This window comes from Mesocricetus auratus, unplaced genomic scaffold (genome assembly GCF_017639785.1).
Source record: "Mesocricetus auratus isolate SY011 unplaced genomic scaffold, BCM_Maur_2.0 Super-Scaffold_100001, whole genome shotgun sequence".
Classification (NCBI taxonomy): Eukaryota; Metazoa; Chordata; class Mammalia; order Rodentia; family Cricetidae; genus Mesocricetus; species Mesocricetus auratus.
Window position 1 is genome coordinate 15,031,722 of NW_024429187.1, and position 12,916 is coordinate 15,044,637.

The following is a 12,916-nucleotide window of genomic DNA, read 5'->3' on the forward strand; positions in this document are numbered from 1 at the left end:
CCTGAAGGTGCTGAGGACAACAAGGCTGTGGCTGCCCCCTCACCTCTGAGAAGTCGTAACCCAGGGCGTTTTGGGAGACTTTGCTCTTATTCCGTCTCTCCCTGTGGAAACCGAGGCTAAGAGAAAAGTCCCAGCCACGGTGCAGACGTCACCTGACATCCCCTTCCCAGGTGGCGACAGCTCCTTTGCGGTTCCTGCCACCCCTTACCTCTCCTGACCAACGGTGTTAGCATGGCCTGGTGTGAGCCCCACAGAGTAGGCGCCGCGGTTCCCACCCATCCTGTACCCGGGTTACAGAGCAAAGTGCTTCAGGCCCCCTATCACCACGGCTGCAACCAAGAGAGCCAACATCAGCCGCGCCTGACCTAACTCTCAGCACCCAGTAGGGCTACACACTCACTGAGGGCTAACAGGGTGCGCCCCACGCTCTGCGGGGACAACGAGTGTCTCAAACCCCGCCGTGTGGTTTGCACGATGTCACTGACGTCACAGTGGGAGCTCAGGACAACACGCATGCGCGAGCAGGCCTGCAATAGCTCGGAGGATCCCCCCCTCCCCCGGGTCTCCAAGGCGGAGAGACTTTGGAGTTTGGCCAACGCTGCTTGTGAACTGCGGTGGCTTCTATGTCCGTTTCTTCTTGCAGGCCGGAAATTAAAAACAAAGAGAAATGGAGAGTGGAGCTGAAATTGACGTTTTCCCTTTGTGTCAGGATGGCGAGACTGCTTGAGCTCTCGATGGTCGGTCATGTTTGCTTGTCCGTTTAGCCTTCTCCCCAGCCTCTGTATGATGTGGATGGGCAGATGAGCTGTTTGTTCGCTTAATCTGGTTGTGTTCACTGTAGCCTGGGCTGGTCTTGAAGCGGCCACGCAGCTAAGGATGTCCGGATGGCCGTAGAGTTCTGATCTCTCTTCCTTCCTCTGCCTCCCCAGGTGGTTCCCCACCAGGCCCTCGGTGATGAGATTGGAACCCAGGGCTTCACGCTTGCTAGCTGGCACAGCACCTACCAACCCCCGAGCTGCAGCAGCCCCAGGCACGCAGAACTTTGAACAGAAGAGGCTGCTTAGCGTGACCAGCTGGAGGGTAATGTTTGCATCCAGCAAAATTTTCTGGTCTTCCTGACCCTTCCCCTTGAAGCCCTAAGCCCAGATCCTGGCTGCCCTGCAAGGTTTGCATTCGAGCAATTACGCTCGAATTGTTGTAATTAGGGTCCCTCCACTCCGCCCTCAGAAGCGGGGGCTGCTGCTGCTGCTGCTTGGTAAGGCGTGAGGGTCGCAAAGATATTTCTTGTAACTTCAATCGAAGCTGATGCTTCTCCTGGGTCTCTGTATCAACATCTGGATGGACAGGCATCCTGTGCTCTAGGCTTCCAGAAGGCAGAGCAAGGAACAGGGCAGCCTGCTTGCGATTGCAAAGACATTCCCAGCTGGTCGGCAGTAAAGTTGTGGAATCAGTTGTGCCCAGGGCAGCGGGTGCTGGTGGAAGGTTCTAGTCAACACAGTGAGTGGCACCGGATGTGCAAAGGCCCTCTCTCTCTCTCTCTCTCTCTCTCTCTCTCTCTCTCTCTCTCTCTCTCTCTCTCTCTCTCTCTCTCTCTCCTTCCCCGAGGGGACTTTTCCTGCACAGAGAACACTTACCTTTAAAGCCCCTTTGTCTCAGATGGAGTCACATATTGTCTCCCAGGAGCTACTTAAGGAACAGAGGGAGTTAAAATATCTGATAATAGAGCCACTGAGCAGTCAGGCACGGTGGTGCACCTGTGAGCCCAGCACTCAGGAGGCTGAGGCAGGAGGATTGCTATGAGTTGTCAGGCCACCTAGGCTATGTAGAGAGACCCTGTCTTTTTAGTATTTTTTAAGGTTTATTATGAATACAGTGTTCTGCCTGCATGTACGTCAGAAGAGGGCACCAGATCTCATTACAGATGGTTGTGAGCCACCATGTGGTTGCTGGGAATTGAACTCAGGAGCTCTGAGTGAGTAGTCAGTGTTCTTAACCTCTGAGCCATCTCTCCAGCCCCGAGACTCTGTCTTAATAAATAAAATGCAGGCACTATGTGTGGCGGAACGCTCCTGTATTCCCAGCATTTGGAAAATGGAGACAGGAAAATTAGGAATTCAAAGTCATCCTTGGCTACATAGTGAGTTTGAGGCCAGCTTGAGCTACATAAGACCCTGTGTCATATAATATAGTATAATACAAATCAAGCAAGTAATCCATTGGCAACACAAACCCTGTCACTCTTGGCTTTATTCATTGTCACTAAGGTTCTCTGGCCTGAATCCTCACTGCTCCTGTAACGGAAACACCGGAGCTTATGAAACCAGCACTTTTCCCCCCTCCCCAAAGAACCAAGAGAAGGAGTGTAGTAGGAGTGAACCCCACAAAGCTATCCGCCCATGAGGGCAGGGACAAGTAAATTAGCACAGGTAGAGATAAAAGGAAGTGAAAGGAAAAAGACCCTCTCTTTCTCTTGGAAGCCAGCCACACTTCTAACTCCTAGCTTGTGTGACTCTCTCTCTGGTAAATAAATATATTGTATCTCCTATAACATCGGCTATCACAATAAAGGAGATTCTCCTTCTTGGGCTTCAGAGCCTGGCTACCTATGTCTAAAATCTCTAGCCAAAACTGGACGTGGTGATGCATGTCTGGAGGCCAGTCTGGAATATTCAGTGAGACCCCGATAAAACCAAAGCCAAAGCCTCTCGAAGCCACACCACACCTGCAGAGATTTCAAAGCCCAGAGCAGGGCCCTTGCCGGCCTTTAGTTCGTTGGCCAGTTTTAAGTCACGGTTGGTCGTGACCCTTACCAGGACAGCTTCCTCTCAGCCGACCTTACCGAAAGCGTCGCTGTTATCTCTGGGAGCCACGAGGAGAAACTCAGGGTTAAGCCGGGTCTCACAGGCCCATGGATGCCACTGCCCTGGAAGCCAGCCTGTTTGTCCTGTGCTTGAGGATCATAACTGGTGTCCTGCTCTGACCTGGCCTTCTGGTGTGTGATGGGTGTCCCACTTGTGAGCTTGTCCCACGGGGACTTCATAAACTAGCAGAGGCATCCCTTCGCTGCTGGGGGGGGGGTGCTATGTAAACCAGCATTTGTTTATCAGCCCAAGTCTCCTTGGGAATTGCTCTCCAAAGGCAGTAGATTACCATGAGCCAAAGCTCTCAGAGAGAGAGCTCTGCCAGGCACAGCAGAGTCACAGGCAGGGGTCCCCTAGGCGCTGTGAGGTAACCTCACCAGTGGAGGGAGGCGCCTGCCTCCAAGACTGACAGCCTGAGTTTGTTCCCCAGGACCCACATGGTGGGTGGGGGAACGCACCCTCAGGACCTGTCCTCCGTAGGGACCATGTTGCACGAGCATGTCCTCCATATAAATACATGCAGTTACAAATGTCTGCGGGAGACGTGCGGCTCCAGAGAAGCTGAATTTCAAACGCGTGAGCGTGTCACATAAATGAGGAAATAGGAGAAAGTTAAGGTGTCCTGAGCTTGGTCTTTATAGGTAGAATGGCTTTCCTGGCTCTGTATGCTCAAAGCTACAAAAGTGTGTCCTTAGCCTGCATTACCACCCCCATGGAGACATTTCCTGCAGGGGGGGTGGGGGTGGAGGGGAGTGAAGGAGGAGTTGTAGAATTTTCCAGAGGCATTGCTCTGTCTGAAGGGGTTCTTGATTTTGGGAGACTCCAAACGACCAAGCCAGTCCTCAGTTATCTTTTCTCCAGAGGCACAGACACGTCTGTCTCTTGTCTCATTACCATCGTGTGTGCTTTGTCATTTTGGGGTTCTCCTTCCAGACATTCAGACGGCAGTCAGTTCTCTCTGGTCTGTCCCTTCCAACTCCTAGAGGGTGGTCCCTGGGGGGCTGCAGGGTCAGGGCCCTGTGTCCCTCTGCTCACGTTGTCATCCACGATCAATCCACAGCCTTGGCTTATGTGTGCTCCTATTTAAAGACATATTTAGCATGTATGTGTCCAAGGGCTGGCCTTGAGCTCATGATTTATGTAGCCCAGAATGACTTTGAATTTCTGATCATCCTATTTCTGCCTCCCAAATGCTGGGACCACAGGCCAGCAACGCCACGCCCGCAGGGCTTTTAACACCGTGGATTCATTAGCCTTGAACTCAGCAGCCAGCAACGCTGAAGTTTATCTCTGCCTTTTCACCCTGAGGGACCCTGAGCCAGCAGCAGCCCAAAGCTGAGCTTCCAGGAGCAAAGGCTGCAGAAAACAACAAAGAATGCACAGCTCTGAGGAGGCCTGGGAGAGAGAAGTGCTCACAGCAGGAAAACTGAAGGAAGAGGACAGGGAGCCTGTCACCGGGCTGCACGTGATGTTTTGTTTTTTGTTTTTTTTTTTTTTTTGTTTTTTTTTGGTTTTTCGAGACAGGGTTTCTCTGTGGCTTTGGAGGCTGTCCTGGAACTCACTTGGTAGTCCAGGCTGGTCCAGGCTGGTCTCGAACTCACAGAGATCCGCCTGCCTCTGCCTCCCGAGTGCTGGGATTAAAGGCGTGCGCCACCAACGCCCGGCTTGTTTTGTTTTTTTAACGCAGCCAGGGCCTTTCTCTGGAGAGTCAGTTGGCAGATGTAGAATCTGAACTGGGGGTTTGATGAGGACAAGCTAACGGGTCTCCCTTGTCCTTGTGCCCAGCCATACTCTACAGATGCTTTCGTCCTCAACCCTCTCTTCTAGAACCTTCCTGGGCCAGTCTTCCTGAGCTGGCGTGTCCTTAGTGGGAGCCTCTCCCTCCCCACTGTGAGTCCTCTCCACGGCGAGTGTTTGTGAGGCAAGGAGAACTGGATACAGTAAATGCAGTCCTAACAGAGAAGTCCTGGGTTGGGCGGTGGTGGTGCACACCTTTAATCCCAGCACTCGGGAGGCAGAGGCAGGCGGGTCTCTGTGAGTTCGAGGCCAGCCTGGGTTACAGAGCGAATTCCAGGGTGGCCTCCAAAGCTACACAGAGAAATCCCGTCTCAGAAAACAATCTCAGAAAACAAACAAACAAACAACAACCCCCCACTGTCCCCCCTGCAAAGTCCTAGCTGGTGTGGAGCTTATAGTTTGTAAGGAACCCTTCATTTTACCAGAAGAACTACAGCAGGGCAGGGAGGGCCCTCAGTAATAAACGTTTTCCTCACATCGATGTTATAGAAGGAACTGACTAGTTTGAGAATTTGAAATTTTCTTCCTAGGCCTGTGGTTGTAAACTGGGCCCTGGAGTTTGATGTCAGTGTCCTCAGAGCCCACTCTCCCTGGACATTTCAAGCTAATAGCTCAGTGTCCAAGGAGAAGCATAGATACCCCAGTGTCCCAGGAGAGGTACCTGGAGTCTGTCCCAGGTACTCAGGCAGGTGAGGCCTTGGAGCTGAACTCCCTGCTTGTCATACACCATCCCTGGCCTCCGAGCACAGCTTCCAGCAGCTGAGGGGATGGGAGGTACATCCCATGACCTCTGCCTCCATGACCAGGCTTCCATGGCACGGCTATCCAGTGTTCACTGGCTTATCATTCTGAAGAGAGAGTTCTGACCAGACCCTGCCCGGAAAAAGCTGCTTCCCCTCTGGGCTTCATTGGCTGTCTGCAGGCTCTGAAAATCTTCACTTTAGACTAAAGCCCGGCTAGAGAATGGGACTCACTCACACATATCCCCTGAAAAAAGTCACAAGTATTCAAACATCAAAGAGAAAGGCTGACTCAGGCAGTTCCGTCCACACCCACCCCCCCACCCCCAGAGTTTAAGAACTGCCCGCGGCCTCATGGAAATGAACTGTCTGAACGGCAGGAAGCAGGGGTGAGAGGAAACGGGGTGAGGGTAGGCTGCACATCCTCCCTTCCGCAGAAGCCCTGTGGGCCTGGATGCCTTCTGGGCTCCCTCTGCCTCCCTCCCCAGGGAGACACAGCCCAGCCAGGGTGGCAGCTGTGGTAGGAAGCCAGAGAAGGCTTGCCTCTTCTTGTTTGGGGTTCATTTTAGCCTATTTCGACACCGGTTCCCCCCCCATTTCAGGAGTTGCTGAGCTCATCATGAAGACCCCCGACCTTCTGAGAGTCCCATGGACTGGCGCAGAAGGAGTAGTGTCAGAGCGAGGCCTTTAGCAAATAGAGTTAACATAATTGATGCTTTTACCGCAGTTATATTCATCACTTCACCATTAATGTGTCATGTGAGTGGGTTAAAAACATTTTATTTTATTTTGTGTGCGTGCATGCGTGCGTGCGTGTGTGTGTGTGTGTGTGTGTGTGTGTGTGTGCGTGTGCGTGTTTCATATGTGCAGGTGCCCTTGGAGACCGTGGCAGAGCACCAGAGCGCCTTGAGTGGGATGCTTGTTAGCTGCCCAACACAGGGTCCTTAGGAAGAGAGAGAAACTCTCTTATCTGCTGGCCCGTCTCCCCGGCACTCCCCACACCTTATTGTTTTCCAATTTTAAATCGCATGTATTCACTTTGTATGGGTGAGCATATGTGAACATACATGCCACAGTATGGGTGTGGAGGCCGGAGGACAATTTGTGGGAGCTGGTTCTCTTCCCCCCCATCATGTGGATGCAGGAAATTGGATTCAAGTCATCAGGCAAGTGCTGGCCCTGGGCAGGGTTTTTTTGTTTTGTTGTTTGTTTGTTTTGTTTTTGTTTGTGTTTTTAAGGCACCATTTTTTGCTGTGTGATCCAGGGTTACCTCCAGCTCATGTGTAGCCCAGTCTCCCTGCTTCCCTGAGTGCTGGAAGGTTGGGCGTGTATGTGCTCCCATGCTCAGCCAGGGTAAGTGTGTGTGTGTGTGTGGCCAGTTTCTCTTAACAAAATCTACTGTAGGTTATTTTGTTCCAAAAGCTGGAGTTGCCCCAAAAGAATACACACAGGTGTGTGTGTGTGTGTGTATGTGTGAGTGTGTGTGAGGAGTCCTGAAGGAAAATGTTTGGAAGCTTCTGGAAACGGGGCTGGCTGGAGAAATATCGAGTGAGAGTTGAGGGCCTTCATGAAGAGAGCAGGGAGAGCCCTGAAACATGTCTTAGCACAGGCACACACACAGTCTTAGAGGACTGTGGGGCAGCAGTGGCCGGCCCCTGAGCAAGACAGGGCCACCTAGGCCTGGGTGGTTCTGCCCACGTCACGAGCCTCCACCCAGAAATCTTTCTTCTGAAGCTCCCTGTTCACTGGCGAATAGTCTGTCAACATCGTGGTCCAGGGACTCCCGGTACCCTCGATAGGTTCTTCTCCTTTGGCAGGGGGCATTCCCCATGGGCCTCTTCAGTGTGTTAATTCTGTCTCACAGCCCCCTCCCTGAGAATGGAGGTGCACCGGGACATTTATGCTGCTGTGCTTTATTTTGAGAAAGAGCCAAGCTATACAGTTCAGGACTAGATTTTAGGTCGCCTCAACATCCCCAAGTGCTGGGATTCTAAACAGGAGCCACCGCACCTAGAGGAGACGTTTCCTATCCATCTATCATATACCTGTATGTACTGCATGGTTTTTTTAAAATGTGAATGCCAGTGAGCAATCTGCTTCAAACAGATTCTAACATGATGAAACTTGAGCAACCATTGCTCAGGTCAAATGGAGACATCCATGCACTAGACAGTGGAGAAGACCCTAATTTGGGGTCGAGGGCATGTTTGTGTTTTCTTGTAGGAAAAGAATAAAGCTTCGGCAGCTGTCAGACCATTTAGTGAGATACATGGAGCAGAGAAAAACTGGACCTGAGACCATGGGAGCCTACCTAAGCCAGTTTGAGTGAGATCTCCTAAATCAGTGTTCCTGACCCTTGACGTCATCGAATCTACAGCCCTAGAAAAAAGGAAAACAGTCCGTTCAAGATTTCCAGTTTCTCAACAGACCTGCTGCATCAACCTCCCGGACCCGTGAGTTTTCATCCCGAAGCCAACAGAGAACTGGAAAGACTAACTGTCTGCCCTTGACACACCTTGAAACAACAGAATTCATTTTGCCAGTTTTTCCCTTTGGGGGAAAAAAGGACCCATTTAAAACATTTGGACATTGGTATGGACTGTGATGAGTGGCAAAAGCTTCTTTTCAGTATTTGAACAGGACATGGTCACTTGAAATATCAGACTTGGTGGTTCCTGTTTCTGGAATGGCACCTATGCCAGTGTATTTATCTAAAGAAATGCAACTTATCCTAATGCGATAAAAAGGAGACTTTGGTCCAAGTCACATATTCAGCTGAGGCTACTGATGTAAAATCAACAAACTACATCACCACAGGAAGAAATTGGTGTTCTGTGGATAGTGCAACAAGCCTCTTGTTCATATGTTTTTATAATGCTACATGTGTAACATCAATGATTGTACCTAATGTATCTGTGCAAGTGCACTTTCTAAATGCTTTCCTGAGTAGATCTTAGAACAATTGTAAACTTTTATCACTGTTTTGACCATCAAATTGTAAATGTAAATCACATGCAGGTTACCCTTGTAACAGAGGAAGGCTGGTAGAATGTTATGGCCCAGATCTGGTGATGGGTATGGTGATGGAGAGGTGCTATGTCAATGGGGGTCCTGGAAATGGTGGCAGTGGCGGTAAGCATTCTGGCTTTATGCCGAGCTCAAACGTGCCTTGTTTCAGAGGCAAGAGATCCGTAACCAAGTATTGCTTAGCTTAGCCCATGGCAATCCCGATAGCCATGAAGTTTGGTTACAGATGATTTAAGGATGAGGTTCTTCCGTTGACGGACAACCTGTGGGGAAGACACCCCCCACCTAAGACAGGGGTTCAAGGTCCCCCAAAAACAGGCAAGGGAGGGTAACCCTACTTGACCTAAGCCAGGAATGCCTCATTAGAAAATAAAAAAGGGGGAATTGTGGGGACACCAGACCTTGGCCAGAGACCCACTTCCCCATCAGCCTGGGAGTATGCAGCTGTAAGACAATGTTTACTAAAAACATGTTTACTAAAAAACAACACAATGCCCGGGGCAATAAGTTCCTGAAAAGGGCTGACCCACGGGAACTGCTTAAATCACACATCAAACCTCGAACATTAACAATGGGAGACTTGAATACCCGACTCTCACCAGTGGACAGTTCATCCAGACAAAAACTAAATGGGGGAGGAGGGTTGCAATAATTCAACTAGCTATACATTCATTCAATTTTTTTTTTAGCTCCAAGCTTGTGTTTCTCCAGGGTAACCCCGAGGTCATATAAGACCTTGTCACACGGCCTTGTTCTATCACTAGAGTTCCTTGGTACATCAAAAAGATAACTAATGCAAAAGGAAATAAAATGAGTCTCGTGGGGCTTGTCAGGGAAAACCCACCTCTGTGCCCAGGCATCTCTGCTTCCTTTTCCAGCAGCTTCTTCTTCTAGAACACCGCGTCCTGTAACTTGCCGCAGTTAGCCGTGCCTTGTACAGAAGCCTCTCCTCTACCCCATGGTAGTTTAGCTGTCTCCCTGCACCCCTCCCTTAATAAAATCTGGACAGTAGAGAAAAACCATAAAAATCTCAACCACCCTAAATAGCCCCCAATGAGTGTGTGTGTGTGTGTGTGTGTGTGTATCAGTGGGAGGGGGCTGGAGGAGAATGTTGGGGGCCCTGCTCTACCCATTTCTGTCTCATTCTCCTGAGACAGCGTCTTTCACTGAACCTGGAGTGGGGCTGGTGGGTGGGAAGCCCCAGTGACCTTCCTGGCTCTGCCCTTTACAGTGTTGGTTACTGGTGTGCAAAACCACGGATGGCTTTCCACATGGGTGCTGGGGATTTGAACTCAGGTCCTCATTCTTGCACGGCAAGCTCTCTTACCAACCAAGCCGTCTGCCCAGCCCCCATCTCCCCAGAGCCACTTTTTAAATTTTATTTTTATTTTTTTTTTATTTCACGTGCACGGTTGTTTTGCCTGCATGCATGTCTGTGTGAGGGTTGCAGACAGCTGTGAGCTGCCACGTGGGTGCTGGGAATTGAACCTGGGTCCTCTGAAAGAGCGGTCAGTGCTCTTAACAGCTGAGCCACTGCCCTGTCCCACAACAGTCACTTCTAATCCTGGAGGTAAAGACAAACATATGGATATTAATCCATAGTTAAGTAGCTGTGTCCCCCGTGACTTTCGTTCTGTTTAAGTTAAGGTGATAACTGACTTACAAATGAGTAAAAGGCACCAAAGTTGTAAAAACACAAAAACCAAACAAACAAAAAACTAAAACTACCAAAAAAAAAAAAACCAGCAAAACCCTGTCATCACTTCATCAAGCCCCGTCTCTAAGTTTCACCTTCTGACCTTGGCGTATCCTCCATAGTCTACATTTGCTCGTCCGTGATTCGGCTTGAGTCCCATTGACCGTAGGAGAGTCTTCACAAGCATTAGAAAAGCCACCAATCCCACGTGGTCAGCTGCCCCCTGCATCCCTGCAGTGTTTGGCAGGACATCCATCACATTCAGCAGCACCAGCATGGTAGTCAGGCCCGTCTCTCTAAGCGGCGGGCAGAGCTGGTCTTGGCATCAAATTGTCACCTGCCTTACTTATAGCACTCTGTCCTTAGATCCAGGAAGCGCATTAGTATCTGAAAACAGAGATGAGGTTTCATTCCTAAATATGTGATGCGGCAGGCACTATTTGCCCTGAACTTTCTCTCCTATGCGCTAGAAATTTCTATGGTTCTGACCCTGACCTGGCTTCTCAGAGTCAACTGTGTGAAGGAACTTCTGCATCTGGCCTCTCTCTCCTAACATTCAGGATGGGACGTCCCCCTACCCCATTCTCTGTTGTTCCTTTCTCTGAACCCAGTCTCCTTAAGAACAGTGACCTCGTTTTCTAAAGGGATGAAAACAGGGGCTCCCCGGATGGGGTGGGAGAACCCATTCTCCCTGGTGGTCAGGCTCTCACTTCTCAGTGCCTGTGGTGGTCCACGATCCATCCACATCTGTCTAGGGGGATGCCAGAGCAGACTTTCTACTGCTGAGACCCAACTGTTAAAGCAGCAGGATCCCCCCCCCCCAAGCAGGGTCTGTCTAAGGGAGTCCTTGTGTGAGTGGGTGGACCGTTCCTTCTCTGAGGGGGAAATGGAGAGGGTAAACTCTCACGTTTTGAGCCCAGGAAGGCTTCAAAGGTGCTGTTTGGTAGTGGGGAGCCCCATCAGAGCTGGCCTTGACCAGTACCACCGCATAGCAGTGGATCACAGAGGGAGACAGCAGCGTCCGGGAGCCAGGCCTAGCAGGACAGAAGCCAGCTAGCTGCTGGGCCTCACATGTTTTGGAGTCTACAAGAGATGCCAGGAGGTTTTGCTGAGCGACACTGAGACACTGGGTGTGGTGGCTCATGCCTGCCGTGTCATGCAATGCACGAGAGGTTTGAGGCAGGAGGACTGTCGTGAGTTCAAGACCATTCTGAGCTATAAAAGGGGACCCTTGCCCAGAGAAACAGACCAAAAATAAGGAAATTGTATTTGCTGGGTGTGCTGGTGCCCATTTATAATAATAGCCTTGAAAGGCTGAGGCAGGAGGATCAGGAATGCGAAACTGCCCTTGGTTAAGTAATGAATTTGAGGCCAGCCTGGGCTTGCATGAGAACCTGTTTCCAAAAAAACCTAAGTCGTCGTCATTGTCATCATCATCATCATCATCACCACCACCTCCATCCCCACCATGATCATAAGAGTTCATGGGTAGAGAGGCCACAATACAGCGGTGATCAAGGTCATGGTGACGGAGGCCTGAGTATCTGGCTTCGGATATGAACCACAGACCCCTCTTCTGTGTGTTTTTAAAATGTAGCTTTCATATGCAAAGTAGATGCAAGACTATCTGGCATATCAGTGGAACATTCAAAAAGTATTCGCTATCACGGTGACGATCGAATTAGAAGAATTTCTTCCCCCTAAAGAAACAAGCAGCTCTGGTAAGGCCAAAGACAAGAGCCTAGTTGTGAAATGAGGGGTGAAGAGTGAAGGTTGTCCCGGCAGGCCCTGTCAGGGCGCAGGGACGGAATCTGACCCCTGAGCCAGTAGGGTAAAGTAAAGCCCACAAGGAAAGAGGCGCCCGACTTGACCTTCCAGCAGAAAAAGGTGATGAGCCCAAAGCTCAAACCGTCCCATTAAATAAAGATCAGGGCTCCTCGGGCTCCTCGCCACGAATTCATCCAATTCATTCGCTGAGGTCTTTGAGCATCTGTGAGAGATCTGGCCGCTTCTCCAGCTGGGGAAGCCAAGAAAGCAAATGGCCTCTTCTGCCCCCACGGGCTCCAGGTTCCACCAGCAGCTCCAGCAACTGCTCAGCTTCCAGAGCCTCCCCAGTCATCGCCTACGCCTCTCAATCCACTAGCCATTGCCAGACCCTGCTTCCAGACAAAGTAACTAACTCTGGCCCCAGGCAAACCTCAGATGCATGGCAGAACCAGGCTTCAAACGCGGAATCCGCCCCACCTTCATCTCCATCCTGCATGAGGATTCGGGTAGGTGAGGAGAAAAGGCTTAGGAGTCGGGAGGCATAAAGGCGTGAGGTCCTTCCATGGGTATTCGGCTTCCCGTAAAAGATGTCTGGGAGTGGCAGTGGGAAGAAGTGTCAGCTTGGCACTGGAGTCCTGGGGAAGGGAAGCGTGTCATGTTCAAGCCCGCAGTAAGAGGAAGTGTGGGCTTCGAGGGACAGGAGGGGACAGAACCATCGCACTCGCCACCGGGGCTTGCAAGGTCAGCATTCTGCTGAGCGGAGAGCTGTAGCTCGGTTCTCCGGTGGCAGGTTTGAGTGCCCCTGGGGAAGTCAGAGGCTCCGTGGTGGTGAGAGGACAGTGGGAGACCACGTCCCGGGTCTCTGTGTGGGAGGCCAACTGAGCAATGAGGAAAGGGCCGGACGGGAGCGGCCTCGAGCCCTAGAAGAGAAACCAAGCGGCTAAGAGGCAAGCGGGTGAGAGACAGGCCCGGACACCGCTGTCCTCCCTTTGGGAGAGGGAGTTAGGAGCTCTGCACGCTGGGTTCCA

General features: G+C 50.9%; 1 protein-coding gene across 2 annotated transcripts in view; it reads left to right on the forward strand.

Annotated features, from left to right (window-relative positions):
* Arntl2 (aryl hydrocarbon receptor nuclear translocator like 2) overlaps positions 1-1,846 on the forward strand; it is a 54,018-nt gene extending 52,172 nt beyond the window's left edge. For both annotated transcript variants that reach the window (XR_005876619.1, XM_040743621.1), the window contains exon 15: positions 930-1,846. Coding sequence is in view for 1 of the 2 variants with exons in the window: in XM_040743621.1 (XP_040599555.1) it covers positions 930-955 (26 nt within the window). In the remaining variant the exon portion in view is untranslated. The remainder of the gene's footprint in view (positions 1-929) is intronic.
* The last annotated feature ends 11,070 nt before the right edge of the window (positions 1,847-12,916 follow it).